Below are 15114 nucleotides of genomic sequence, written 5' to 3' on the forward strand. Positions count from 1 at the left end.
TCCGTTTTCTGAGTGATGATTGGTCGTTTTCAAATTTGTTCGCGAGCGCTCAAACAGGCGACAGCGCGGCGGCTGTGCCGGCTGGAACCGGCGTCCACGGAGTCGCCGGCGTCCGTCTCTGATGGCTTATGTCGTGTAATGTGTGTAAAGGTTGGGTTGCTCTATGAGTTCCGGTTTTGCTGTTTAAAAACGCTGACTGGACCGTGTCAGTGTCGTCGAACAGTCACAGCTGCCAGGGAAGATGCATGCGCAACATTTTCGCTCTGCTTCGTGGTGTAGAAACGATTCAAAAGATTATATCTCCTCGTTTTTCCGATACCCGGTCAACGACTGTCGACAGGTAAGTAATTTGTTATTGCATGTTGCTTTACAACACCACATTTACTTCTTGTTTTGTGGATAAGTAGCCCAACACTCACTATAAATTCGGGCCGTTCGTGTGAGTCCGAGAAGCGGAGACAAGGATCTCGACGACGACACGCAGGCAACTGAAGTATGCAAACATGTGCTTCATGCAGGCAGTGACTCAATTCCGGCTTGACTGTGTATTATCCCAAATTACGCGGACGCGTTTCGGCTTGCGATGTACCATCACATGTCCTACCACCCGACATCGCCACGGAAGTTACTGACGTGCATGAAGCACTGCCATCCCAGGGGCCGTACACCAGGTTGAAGTCCGCGATCATTGACCGTGACTGAACGTAAGCGGCTACAGCAGTTGTTGACCACAGAAGAGCTTGGCGATTGCCGGCCAACACATTCTCTGTGGTACATGAAAGCTTTGCTTGGAAGCCGTGAATCAACGACAGCAATGTATTCCAAGAACTCTGTTGGACAAGTGTAGGCAGTGCGACCTGATTCCAAAGCACGACGTGGCTCATAGGCTGCAACAGTTTGAAATAGGCTGCGTGCGTTTCTGGAAACCATGGTGGATGCGTCGTCCAGGACCCATAACCTCGCTCGAGAACTGGTCAGTCTTTGGCTGTGTGTACAATTTTTCCACATGCGTCTTCTTTTCTGGGTACCTTGATTTGCGTTGCCGCTGTTTGCTATCGTCCTTCTTACCATAATTCTTAGTGAGGAAAGCCGTTGCCTTACCTGTCTTCTGCAATGCTCTGCTTCTCGTCACCACGTTTCTTGCGTTTCTCTTCGATGAGCAGTCTCGTCTTAACAGCTTTGGTTGTCAGCGTCTGTTCGTGCTGCTCTAGGTTTAGGATGAGCTTCTCGTCTGTTTCAGGAAGTTTCATGAGCATCACCAGAGCCACTTCTCTATCTGTGAAGGCGTAGCCTGCAAGTGACAGTTTCCAATGCAGCTCCACAAGTCTTCCTAGTCTTCCTAGATAGTCCTTGCTCGTTCGCCTTCATTTTCACGTTGAAAAAATCTCTATCTCTTTGAAATGATGATGGGATGCTTGACTTGTTCTTCTTCTTCTCCGGAAAGGTTGCACATTGGCGATCTTTGAGCTCTTGGGAAATTCCTTCTTCTCTCTCAATGAATAAACTTAATCTGGATGCGTTTCGGCGTGCGAAGTACGTACCCAGTACGTTTCAGACCCGTTCTTTATGATGCCGAAAATCTCTGGTGAGTCGAAAAATTCAGGTAGTCATTCGCAAAACACGGGAATACTTGCTGCATGCATCCAACTCAAGAATAGACCTCTACCTGTTTGTAAACAAATGACGTCATAATGTTCGACAGCGCCACGAGTTTGGTAGAGTTGAACTACGTTCAAAGCTAGTGGCGAACAAGGTCGCGCCCGAAAGCCACGGTCTTGAGCGGATTACGATGGTCTCCGAAAAGGACGCGACCTTCGGTCCTATTGCCCATTCGTGGAACCCAGCTCTCCCCTTCCGATCCGTTTTGGTTTCGGTGTGTCTACCAACGTCATGATGACGTTTCTCAGGTAGAGGTTTATTGGCGACACTCGTTGCAACGCTACTTGCAGTTTTGTCAGACATTGTAGGCGTTCCTCATCCGTTCGTGGATCCCATTCGACGAAATTGTTCGGCCAACATCCCGATGTAGGGGACGGTGGTCTTCCTCTACATGAGCCCCGACCGGCAATGATGGTATTCCACGGAGAGGCGATGACGGTGGCCTATCTCCATGGCCGCGCCGGTGGAACTGAGAAGCGGGTGCTCTGGCGTCCGCTACACCGCTGCCTCCGCCTAGCCACTTAGGTCCATGCCACCAGGATTAACTGCTGATCAGTTTAAGCGCAGTATTGCGCCTTGTCAAGTGGTCGGCTGGGGGTTCATACTTGGAAGAGCTTCGTGGTGGGGCAGGTTTTGGGAGAGACTCTTTCGGGCCCTTAAACATGCTCTACGACGTGACGTGCTAGCCAACGAGCTTGCTGCTCTGTCGCCAGCGCACCTCCTAGTTGGAAAACGCTTGATTGCTTTTCCAACTTCGAACCGACCAAACAAAACCAGATCAGCTCCAGAAGTGCTTTCGCGAAGGTGGGTGCACCAGCAAAGGAAAACTGACCACTTTTGGAAACGTTGGCACAAGGACTATCTGTGGGAGTTACGATCGGGAGTTCTCACGTGCCACGCCTTCTCCTTCCATGAAAGAAAGCGATCTTGTACACGAGACAAGTTTGCAGAACAGCAAGGATTGTGAAGGGTTTCATTGAGGAAGAGACGGGGAGAACAAGTCATGTTCAATAAAGCTGCCATCAGGTAACATCACAAGGCGACCTGTATAGCAGCTGTACGCATTCGGGGGTCATCTCCAATGTGGTGGTGACATCCATTCCGTGGGGGGGGGATTTTGCACCCCCCCCACGCTTGTGCTTGTTTTAGATATTCATTGACTGCAAGACGATGATGTTGTCGGGACCTTTTGGGGAAGAGCTGATATGTATATGTATGTATTGCGATTGCGACAAATGTCTTATACAGTCGACCCCCGTTTATCCGGATCCCGCGGTATCCGGACAAAAGGCACGGGAACGGATTTTCCTCCATGTATTTTGTTCTCGTTTATCCAGACTTCAGCTTCGGGACTCGGACAAGAATTCCAGGGAACGAAAGTCGAAAATTCTTGTAATTCAGCTTCAGTTATCCGGACTACCGTGAGTAAGAGGAGACACTGACGCCGCTTCGTCACCCTTTTCGCTGTGTTGGGGTTATTCCCGTCACACGTCAGGGACCTACATTCCTCCGTAGGGGAGACAACCGTGCACGATGACCCGCGTTTTCTATTTGTGTGCGTTGCGTCACGTTGACCAGTCGAGTCAATTGGAAATATCTCCAGCACCTGTCCGGTTCAAGAGGGGAAAACTCCAACCCGAGGGCCTGCTGCTTACTGTCCGTTGGCCGATGAAGACATTCCCCTAGCTGAGCTGCGATCCCTCATGCAGAGGTTCACTGCGACTGCCGTAGATGATGCTGCGGTTTCTGACTACGTTGACAGGATGATGACGCGTGCGCAACTATGACTGATGACGGTGTGATTGCTGCTGTTGCCTCCGATGATGTGCAGCAAGACGGTGCCGATGACGCCAGTGAGAAACAAGGCTCCGACATTGACGCACTGACGTCCGCGCTGCACTTCGAGCAGCGCAACAGCGTGGCTCAACTGTATGCAATTACCAGAAGTTTGCAGGAATCGAGTGCCTATGACTACTATGTAACAGCTATCATTGACGACATTTCTGTGTTTTAATTAAACCTTGCTCTGTATGACGTTGATATTCGGTCGTTTCATTTATCCGGATGCCCCGGTACCGGACGATTTCGCCGGGAACGGCACCGTCCGGATAAACGAGGGTGGACTGTAGTAGGAGGTATGTGGCGGCCCGTGGAAGACGATGCAGAAGTGCCACTGCTGCCAGGGGCGACGGCGCTGGCACGACAGTGCCGGCACCGTCCTAGCGTGAGGCTACGATCATCTGCCCGCTGGGACATTCCATCATCGCTGGTCGCTGGCGAGGCCAATCGTATTCTATCCACACTCTTAAAGCGAGGCCATAATAGAAATGTTTCCCTCGATCAGAAGGTCTACGTCGAAGAGATTCTGGAGACGTTTGAAATGGATGCAAAGTGGGCGTCGCCGTGGAAGTAGGTATCAAATGGCGGACAGGAACAATGGACCAAGAGAAGAGTTGGCATGCTAGTACCGGCAGGCAATTAGAGCATTGTTGCCGTTGGAACGAGACCAGATTTGACGTTTGCCACATCGTGCATGATTCCGTTCAACGAGATTCCAAGCGAAGAACACTGGAACGGTATCAAACATATCCTTTGCTATGTAAAGCTAACAAACATGCATTACTTACCATAGAACCGGAAAATGCATCGAAACGTTCTGCGTCTCGGACTGGACAAGAGACAGAACAGATTGATGACGTACCCGCTGAAAGATTTTCTATCTTGTCCAGTCAACATAAGTCCATAATCGTCCCTGTTACGCGTAACGCGTAACAGGGACATGGTACGTAGGATATCCATCCCATCCGTCTCTAGCGCAATCTTCCTGAAATGCAACAGGACGTCGCACAGCTGATAAGCGTAGAGCGTGACGTAGAGACGCGTGTAACCGCCGAGGTCCTCACATTCGAACAATTCAAAAATGTCGAGGGGCATACCGATAGTCCTCGTCCGTGGTCATTCGGGTCACGTTTGAAAGCTTCTTGTGGCGGTAGCGCGGGCAAATTGTACGCTTCTAAACTGTCGACGAGGACCTGCGGGTAAATGTCCTTCCTGAAGAGGTAGCGGAAATGGTCACCAAACGTTTGACGGGTGCAATGAAACCTGCCGGCGAGTAGTGTTTCCACCAGTGTCAACAAGGAGAGGTTGAAAAACGGTGTGGTATCACATAAGCCAATCGCCAATCTTGAACCTTTTTAATCTCGTCCAAACTTATCCACAGTTCACCCAGATTCAGAATGTACCATGTGGCGGAGAAGCGAGCTCAAATCCTATTGCAGGTTGTGCATGCACACCGTGAGTTCTTTGGTGTTACGTCACGTAAGGTTAAACGTATCACACAGCGTCGCGACAAAATTCGAGGAACGGGGCTCTACGAAACGGTGTGAAACGGTGTGGTGTGGTCGTGATGCGACACCTTCTGCATGTGCTTGTTAAATAACCAAAAGCAGTAACTTTTTACAGTTCAAGGTTCCTCGTAACTTATGTAGTCCAGCACTAGTACAGGGTCACCACATCATCTACGGGTGAGTTAGCGTAATATTCAGCGTAAACGTTGCAATACACACGACGAAGAAGAAATAACCTGGATCTTGAAAAAATAAAAGGGAGAGAAATGGATGTCTGGATCTGGCACTTCTTGTCGCTGATGCCAATCGACCAACTTGAGCGGTGTGCCACCACAGCCAACACGCAATTCGTTAAAAACGGTCGCATAAACGCATAGACCACACTCATTAAAATATTTCGAATTTATTTCGATTGTTGCGACTCGTTCGCAATAGTGTACATGGAGCATTTGTGCTTGCGCATGGTGTGAGAAGCGTGGTAATACGGCCTATCATTTGGAACAGCATTTGCGTTTCCGTGGCTGTCCGGCCTGGCTCTGAAGCTGAAAGACATCGTGAACATCGCTGTCCTCAGCACGCAGCATTTGCCTGTGGGCCCAAGAGAGAAAAGGGGGATGTTAGTTAGTTGATTGTTAATGGCTACGTTGCCAGGTAACCTTGCTAGAAAGCGTGACGTGTCATACAGCTACGTTCCTGGCACAGTGTACTCTTGAAAACTTCACCGCATAGCCCGCTCTTAGCCAACCACCATCTCGAATGGTATTGTTATCTTCCCTGGTTTGTTGAAAACTGAAGGCGTACGCCTTCAGTTGCCGTACGCCGGTTTTTTGTTACAATTATGAACAGCATAAGTGTCACAAAAAAGGCGTACGCTTCCCGTTTTCAACAACGTTTTCAACAGGCAGATAACGATATCATTCGAGATGATGGTTGGCTAAGAGCGTGTTATGCGGTGAAGTTCATTTTTAAGAGTGTAGCTATAAAATCAGCCTAAGTGAAATCAGCCTCGTGTTTCTCTATTCTGGAGATGGGTAGCTTGCCCTGTGTATAGCTTGCGACATCTCCAGCCCGTGACCCAGCCGTCCCCTCTCGGCGGTGTCGCGCGCGAGAGAGCTGTACCGCGACCAATCTTGAGAGATCATTTGTGAAACTTGGACGCATGGTCTGCTAGCATGAAGGAAAGAATGCTAGCAGATGACGCTCAAGTATACGGATGATATCTCCCGATTGGTGGCGTTGTGTGGAACACGCCCCCCCCCCCCCACCCCAAAGGCGATAATGGTACAACTACTTTGCGCGCTACACCGACGATGAGGGACAGCTGAGCCACGGGCTGAAAGTTTCAGACAAGTATGTCGCAAGCAGTACGTCTTGCCTTTAAAGTGCCACGACGGAGTGAATTTATTTTAATTAGAACCTCCCTAAGTGACTCAGTACGCAAAAATATAAGGGACGTCTGTGAAAATTACGTGTTCCCACGAATTTTCGAAAAAGTCGCAAAGCTTCGCAGTTTCGTATCACCCAAGAGTAGGTGACGTCAGCAAGAGCTTTGATGTCCGTCTCTTAGCAACACCGCACGTACCTTCCGCTCTTCGCCCCAGGTTGGACGACTGCCAACAGCTGTGGTGCTGAGAACGAAATCGACTTTGGAGGGCCTGTGTTGCCAGACTGGCAGCATATAGCGCACCCTCTGACGTCATGCACCGCACTCCCCGTAGCACGCTCCTAGCCAACCATAATCTCGAATGATATCGTTATCTGCCTGGATTTCTTGAACACGGAAGGCGTACGCCTTTTTTTGTGACAATTATGAACAGCATAAGTGTCACAGAAAAGGCGTACGCCTCCAGTTTTCAACAAATAAGGGCAGATAACGATATCATTCGATGTGATGGCTGGCTTAGAGCGTGCTATGCGGTGAAGTTCATTTTTATGAGTGCAGACATTGTGATACTTCTGCATCAGATAGAGAAACAACATTTTGGTAGAATACCATATCGGTGCACCCTTTTCGAAAGAAATGTGCTGCACTCGTGTCGGTGTAGACACAGTGCAGCACCCGTTGTAGAAATCTCACCATCGGCTCCTAAAAAGAATGAGAAGGTGCAGACCTTGTTATCTGCTGCCGAGCGTTTTTGTGCGTGCGCTGGCATGGGGCCAGTCGGGCGACCGCAGCGCCAAATGCCCTGTAGTGTCGAGCGCCCTTACTACACGATCGAGTCCCCCGTGTTCCCTGCCTTACTGCCATACTAGGAACGTCATCTCTTTTGTGGACTATAATCATCTCCGACACACTCACCATAGTTTTGGCGCTCTATGGCCTTTGTTGCCTTTGTGCCATTAAACACATAATCAATCAATCAATCTTTTGTGGACTGGTTGACACTCCTCTTGTGCCGTTTGATAATGTCATCCACTTTTTGAGCATGTGTGGGTTACTTAGTCGGATGTAGATGTTCAGCATTGCTCCGGTTTTAGCCTTTATCACCCAACTCCTCATGTAAACCTCTCATTCTGGATCACTTCATCGCTCACACTTGTAGATAGCTTTTAACTGCCACACTCACTTGTTATCGTCATCATCCTATCTCTCTTTCTCTTATCCTGGACCATCTCATCGCTCATAGCTGTAGATAGCTTTTAACTACCACACTCTTTCTCACATCTCTCCCATAACCATCTCCCACACACTCACCATAGTTTTGGCCTGCCTTTGTGCCACACACATTAGACACATAATCAATCAATCAATCACCATAGTTTTGGCGCTCTATGGCCTTTGTTGCCTTTGTGCCATTAAACGCATAATCTCTGTTTTGTGGACATCCTTGCGCCATGATTTTTCAGAGCCGCCATATAGGTGATACATGACTATGTACGGAAAAACGTCCGGCTACACGACCACAAATGGCGCTGCAGAGTACGGTTCGGAGTGCCCCCAAACGTCGTGAAACAGGCCCATGGTGGTGTTGTAGCCTGTTTGCGCATTGCCTGTACCAACAATTCGCAAGCGGGTATGAGCGGGTAGTGAGCTTTAGTGGATCGTGCGTCATCGCCTTTGCATACACAAGGGATTGCGTTGGTGATTCTACGCACGCGCGAAACAAAGGAGAGCTTCCTGCACTGCGCAGAACCACTACGCTATCCCCTACGTGCGCAATGGTGATAGCGTACGATGCACTAAACCTCTCAACTGTCGGTCCTTATAACGTTTGCAGAACCCCAGGACAATGCTCGCGGAACTCCGATTGAGAAGCACTGGTCTAGATTAATCAACGTAGACACCTGGGGTATAGTTGTACATTGCGAACTACTGGATAACGGCGCCAGGACAATACGAAAAATAGAGACGATAACACAACACGAAACTTCGAATTATTTGTTTCACAAGAAGGGCCTACTGGCGCCAATCCGCCACTGTACATTGAGTTGGTACATATACTTCAGGGTTTTTGGTCTCTTGGCGCTGGTTTCCCCTGTATACAAGGTAAGGTATCCTCATACTATAGTATGAGGATGCCTTATCTCCTCTTCTGTGATAGTGATAGTGATAGGGGGAGCGCGAATACACTTATTGGCACCCATGTTCGCCTAGGTGATAAGCTTCTAGAATCTCTCTTTGAATTCGTCCTCTATATGTGCCAAGGACCACGGTCTGCTCGAAAGCCGTTGTGCTGTCGTCTCTATTGTGTTGTCTGGGCCTTGTCATTCAATAGTATTAGTCTATAGATAATGAGAAATGACAGAAGAGAAATGAGAAAGAAGGAAGTCACTGAAGCCAGCTGTAGGACTCGTACCCACATCTAAGCTAAGCCAGAGCTAAGCTAACATGCCTCTTAGGCACTTGAGGCTTTGTATGTATTTGTCCCTTCTATGTGTTCCGGCCTCAGATAATCAATTCCCATTAGTCTAGGTCTCCGGTTCCATTTTAACCTCACGACACAGGCGCTGTTTGCCTCGACCCATGTCCGCTTTCCAATCATGTGAGGAATTCGCCGAGTATCGCCGACGAGCATGGGCGTTCCCAGGAGTTTTTCCAGGAAGAGGTTGGGGGCAAAAGTGCAAAACCCCACCGGCGGACGTTGCGCACTGTGTGGATGTTCAGAGGTTCCTATTATGACACCTGCGACTGAAGAGTGCACTATTTTCACAAGCGACCTTGGAGTTCCAGTGGGGGCACGGCCCCCTCCCGGTACGCCCATGCGAACGAGCTCCACTAATACTCCTGTTAGACGGGCAGTCTAATTCGACGACTGTTGAAACCAGCTGCCTTGAAAAACGCGCGTAGCGCCAACAAAGTATAAGTATAACGTGTTAACATGTATATATGTCAACCTCTATAACGTGTCAACCTGTCAAGCAGGATTATATTCAATGCCAGTTTAGAAGTTGACAGATTACATGCCAGCCGGCGCTACGCTCATTTTTCAAGGCAGTTGGTTTCAACGGTTATGTCAAAGACTGCCCGTGTAACATGGGTATAACTCTACGAGTGAAACCGTATTCTCATCGCGGGACATGCCTCGTTGCGGTTAGTTTATATTCAGAGGAAAGCAATGCTACAAAAATGTTGTAACTCAGCATATCCCCGCTAGGAAGCTTGACCTGCTCTAGCACGCATTTAAATCACAATGTGGCTTACAGTGCCAAGTGTGTTACAGCCCTGAGAACGGTGAATCCCGTTTTGGCGCTGACCTCGAAGAATGCCACCGTCATTGTTGGAGAGGACAAAGTCTGAAACAGATTTGTCATCGTCATCATCATCATCATCTAAATGATTATAATATATAATAATAATAATAATATATATAATTATAATGATATATCGTGTGAAGTTGTCGTAATACGTACCCTCAGTACTTGCAGTAAATGATAGGCTTATTCAAAAACAACAAATCATGAGGGCCAGATTAAACACTTACGTGGGCAAGCTTCTCTCCTTCTTTCGCTTTCACTTCACGTGATCCCGTCAGGTCCTCTTTGCTGCCTACCACTACCAGTACCGGTTGTACGGAGGATCTTTTCTACAAAATAAAGGAACTCTGGTCACTCGCTACAGGTAAAGGCGTATTGTCCTGATTACCAGTACAAAGCGTCAAGTGTCGGCCTCAAACGTCCGTGCAGCCTCCACACCGATGACATACGGCAAAATGACATGGCAGCAGCCTGCAGGTGCAGCTGACTGTGCATACGCACATACTACTAGTACGAGGGATTGCAGGAGCTACGGCCTAGGGAGTAGACGGCGCAACACCGAACCCTGGCTAGCTGCACAATCTAGCTTAAATCCAGCTATATATAATCAGGACAATACGCCTTTCACTCTTCCCGTGTTCTTTTTACAGTGTTCTCTCGCCACTTCAGCACGCGACGTGCCAGTTCGAAACGCGCCCCTCAGTCATTTGCGATTAAAATACGATGTTTTGCATTCCGACGCCAGGGGCGACACGCACATGGAAACGGTCCGTTAGGTTAGTAAGAATGGTTGTAGGAGTGGATCCAGGGAAGCTTCAACCCAGTTCGCCTAAAGGTCAATCACCTTCGGCGAGCTGGGAAAGGATACAAGAGCTTTTCGGCGAGTTGGATATGGGCGAAAATGACTCAGACAGGAAAGGTATGATCACGGGCATCTTCTCGCAAGATGAGGGCATTAATTCCCTCATCTTGCAAAAAGATGTCCGTGGTCACACCCAGTGCCTCACAGTGAAATTGTGTAGCGATGCCGGAGAACTATACGGTGGAGAACTACATGCGCAGAACTGTCACAACGACCAACCGGATATGGAAGGGTGCAACAATGTGTTGCTCTGGGGATCGGAACCGTAGCTGAACCCAAACCGAAAACTGCTAACAAATTCATTTTCATTCAAACTCATTTTTTACTGAACTGGAACTGTACCAAAATAAATATGAGTTGTTGCATTTCGATGATTCCGGGCGTATGAGGCTTACATGTTTGTGTCGTCCCTAAGTGTGGTCTGCCTCGACCAAATTTCGTTGTCAACCGTATAAATATGAAGCGATTCACGAACCGATTCAGGAGGGACATTTGCTTCAGGAATCCAGTCCCACAGTGTTTCCCTTAAAAATCATATAGAAATCATAAAAATCATAAAAACCAATATAGACCCTGGTTGTACTCCCCATATTGGACCAATATTGGTAATCCTGGCATCCCACATGGGTCCAGTATTGGCGTGCTGCTTGTGTCGCCGTTGTATTTTCGGCCACAGAGTTGGATCTCGAGTTGCCCCAGTCCAATAAACGAACACAACCCTAAGCAACGGTGTCCGTGAATATACGTCATAGCGGTTGCGTTACTTTTGCAATTGTCGCATCACTGCGCGAAAACCAGCTCCCGGTTTTGTCGGGAAAGTGTGTGCCGGGAAAGCGCGGAGGGTCTCTGGGACCCCTGGGATCCGCCCACTAAAGTCCCTCGATCGCTCTTTGGGAAGTAGCGACAACCCTTCCCTCGCCCTCTTTATTTTTCTCCCTTTCACTCCTCCGCCCGCCATGTTCTTCCCAGGTATCGACGCCGGTTCGGTTCGCTGATACATTGTCTTGCTAGCCGCCTGCTAATTTCACTTCAGCAGACCGAAATTTTGTGTATGTGCGTGCGTTTTGAATGCTAAACGTCCTTGACTTGTTTTTGAACTCCCAAATCAGAAGTAGGAGCATGCCGCTTAGTGTTACAGCATCACGAAGAACCATTTGGCTGTGCAGTGAAACGCTTGAATGAAAACCCAACGAAAACGTCTTCGAAGGAAGACTTCTCATCTATTTCTCGGAAGTGCTGTTTGCCAGTCCTGCACGACTCCGTTTGCTTGTTAGGAAGATAAAAAGACAAAATATCTGCACAAGCATGACCGATAGTGACTCTCTGTAATGCATCTGTTAGGGAATTGCAACTTAGCCTTTTCGTTCGTTTCTTTTTTTTTTCCAGAATCAAACAAACTTCAACCTCAACTACACCAAACTTATTTCATTTTCTGCACAGCGTCTTGTAAGGAGGTAGCTGTTCCAAGTAATGCCCCGGTTTACCGTAATTTTTCCCACTAATGTCCCTAGGCCTGGCTACTATAATTTTCCCACCCTCAAGTATAAGGGAAAAAACACACAATTTGGATTTCCTGCTAACACAGCTGCAAGCCTCATGCTGACTAATTGGAACGGCCCTGAAAAGGGTCTTTTTTTCAGCGCGTGTTGTCATGTCAGGTTGTTCTTGTCAGGTTGTCACAATCGGGTTGTCTTCATAGGTAATCTTAACCATCTATAGGAGTTCTTATTACGTTTTTGCCACCTCCTCATGTGAATGTCGTGTAACGTTAGTTTAATTATGTAAATTTTTGCGAGCTTAAGTCGGAAATTTGCCTAGTAAAGGTCACTTTTTTACCCCACCAATGTGAAGAGCGTGTCTAATTTAGTCAAATTAACAGGCACGGCTTATCACGTCCGACTTTCGCTGGGATAATGCTTTCCCTCTCCCAATTTTAGGAACTGTTACTTTTTCTACTATCACTCTGTGGGCTGGCTTCGGAACCTCCTTTCGTCGCACTCAGAGCGATTGCGCTCAAAAAGTCATCGCGCGCTATGGTCCGGTGCTCCGAAAAGCATGATATTCGGCTATTTTTTCCGATGCGATAGCTCGTGAATATCACTGTGAATTATCATGATTTTGAGTGAATTTGGCACGCTCTTCATATTGGTGAGGTAAAAAAGTCACCTTTACCTGGCAAATTTCCGAGTTCAGTTCACAAATATTTACATAATTAAACTTGGAGTACATGACATTCACATTAGTAGGTGACAAAAACCTAATAAGAACAAATGCTGTTGACCGCATGACTCTAGGTGGTGTAGTTTTTTTTATCATAATTCAATGACACGTTTTCTGGGACACCCTGTATATATCTGTTGGCCGTGTGATAAATGGTTTCTCGAATTCTTTAACACGTGGGGAACGTCAGCAGAGAAGTAGAGACGGCGGCTTGGGTCACAAGGACGAAGACTATGACACTTGTGCTTTTCGTTGGCTTGAAGTTTTTTCCTCCAATCTTGTGCAGCCACCCTTCCGCCTTGCTACTTCTTTACTGCTTTTCCCCATTGGAACGGCAAACATTGCCTGTCCTGTTTCAGGACGACTATTGCACCCGAAGGCACAGCAGCCAGTCATTTTCAGTCGGTTATGATAGGCGATTCAACGCGATAGTTCGGCCTTCAAAAACTACGCGCAAAGAGCACGAACGCACGAACTGAGCAAGGAGCGAACTTGGGAAGATCATGGCGGACCGAAGCAGAGCGACACGGCGGAAGTGGCGCAAAACTACCACGTGAGCACCTTCGACCAACGAACGCTCCCTGTCGGCGCCGCAAGGGTTGTCGCTACTTCTCAAAGAGCGATCGAGGGACTTTACCGCCCACTGGTCTAATGCGCGTACTGGTGCTGCAGCTTGCGAAACCTAGCGGTTGCGAGGACAGGCTGATGCTATGTTCTGTCTGGGGTCATCAACATCACATTCTCGTTTCTTTTTCTTCTTTTTTTGCCCCATAGGGGAATAATCGGAAACACAATGATCGGAAATAAAAATGATGTCGACGTGCCTTGATCTCCGCAGCCCACTTGGAGGCATCGACGTAGCTTTCCTTGCAGGTGATGTCGTACATGACAATGGCTCCTTCCGCTCGTCTGTAGTACTGCTCGGGCATAGTTTGAAACCTGCATTGACGAATAGCCATTGGGATGCAAACTCTCAAGATATGTACTATTTGGGACACGGTTGTCTAAAACCTCCAGCCCGTGGCCGAGCAGTCCCCTATCGGCGATGTCGCGCACGAAGGAACCAATACCCTCACATAGGGGAGGTCGCGCTAAACTGCTCTTCCTAGCAGACGACGCAGAGTATGCGATGGTACTCTACTCGCTCTATGGCCTTTGTTGCCTTTGTGCCATTAAACGCATAATCTCTCTCTCTCACTCTCTCCCGGCAGGTGGCACTGCGTGGCCTTGCCTCAGAGACTGTATTGGTAACGTGACATGGCCGGTAGGGGACTGCTCGGCCACGGGATTTTAGACAATCATGTCCCAAACAGTACAATGTTAGATAGGTGAAAGTACAGTAAGCGAACATTTGAGCAAAGGAGCGCATAACATTTAACCTTAAAGGCATATCAAAGGAACATTTGAGCAAAGGAGCATGACCCTTAATCCGACCCGAAACCCTGTGTCGTTCGTCAAAGTGTCCATCAGAAGCCACAAAGGAAAATATTTTTGTTGCATGTTATGTATTGTAGCCATGTAACCATGTTTAGAAAACACTCGCCGAAAGCAGCCACGAACGGACTACCCGATCCTCTCGCGTGACGTCGGCTGCGCCCCGTGCCCCCTTTTCTTGTTTCTTCTCTCTTCTCAGGTTCGGTCTACGTCACGAATCACGTGGTGAATCAACCTCCATCGCTCCTTCTCCTACACGCTCTTTCAAAGAGATGAGGATGTCTGAAAAGTGTGCGGCACAACAGAGGCGCGCGCACGCTGTGGGTCTCCTTTCAAATACGCGTCCCAATCGGTCGCCGGCGGGAGGGACCATCGCACCATTTTACATACACAATATATTAAAATATATTCGTAACCCCCCCAGGGTAGCGATACAAGGTCCCCTGCTGTGGTCGTTTGCTCAACTATATGGGGCACATCGCTGCCCCTTTCAGCGGTGCAGTCATGACTGGCTCCTAGCGCATGAAGCAAGATGATAGGACAAAAATTTGGTATAGGAGAGGAATTTTGTGGAGTGCCAGAGGTGACTGACAAGGTTATTAAAGTAGCACAGTAGTCATTTTTAACACCCTGTTTTCCTCCTATAAAACTGTTAAGTAGGCCAGTAAGATGCACCATGCGAAGTAATTCAAACCACAGAGTCATAATTATCGCAGAAATTGAATTTAAAGTACGCCGCAAAAAGCGACCGTGCGCAACGGCGGTGAAGAACAGTACCAGCCTGCGATCTGCCTGGAACCTGGCGCTGACGCTATAAGGAGAACGCTCGCTGATTGGTCTAGAGAAATGTTGTCTGCTACTCCTGTGTCGTCTGCTACTCGGCTGTTCGGGGTTCTG

The 15114-nt window shown here is 48.3% G+C and overlaps 1 protein-coding gene across 1 annotated transcript in view; it reads right to left on the minus strand.

Moving 5' to 3' along the window:
• Nucleotides 1–5393: 5393 nt before the first annotated feature.
• LOC135375157 (EF-hand calcium-binding domain-containing protein 4B-like) overlaps nucleotides 5394–15114 on the minus strand; it is a 35803-nt gene continuing 26082 nt past the window's right edge. The window contains exons 10-13 of the mRNA XM_064607883.1: nucleotides 13608–13722; nucleotides 9929–10030; nucleotides 9649–9740; nucleotides 5394–5594 (exon numbers count right to left, since the gene is read on the minus strand). Coding sequence (XP_064463953.1) covers nucleotides 5498–5594; nucleotides 9649–9740; nucleotides 9929–10030; nucleotides 13608–13722 — 406 coding nt within the window. The 3' untranslated portion in view covers nucleotides 5394–5497. The remainder of the gene's footprint in view (nucleotides 5595–9648; nucleotides 9741–9928; nucleotides 10031–13607; nucleotides 13723–15114) is intronic.

This window comes from Ornithodoros turicata, unplaced genomic scaffold (assembly GCF_037126465.1).
Source record: "Ornithodoros turicata isolate Travis unplaced genomic scaffold, ASM3712646v1 ctg00000829.1, whole genome shotgun sequence".
NCBI lineage: Eukaryota > Metazoa > Arthropoda > Arachnida > Ixodida > Argasidae > Ornithodoros > Ornithodoros turicata.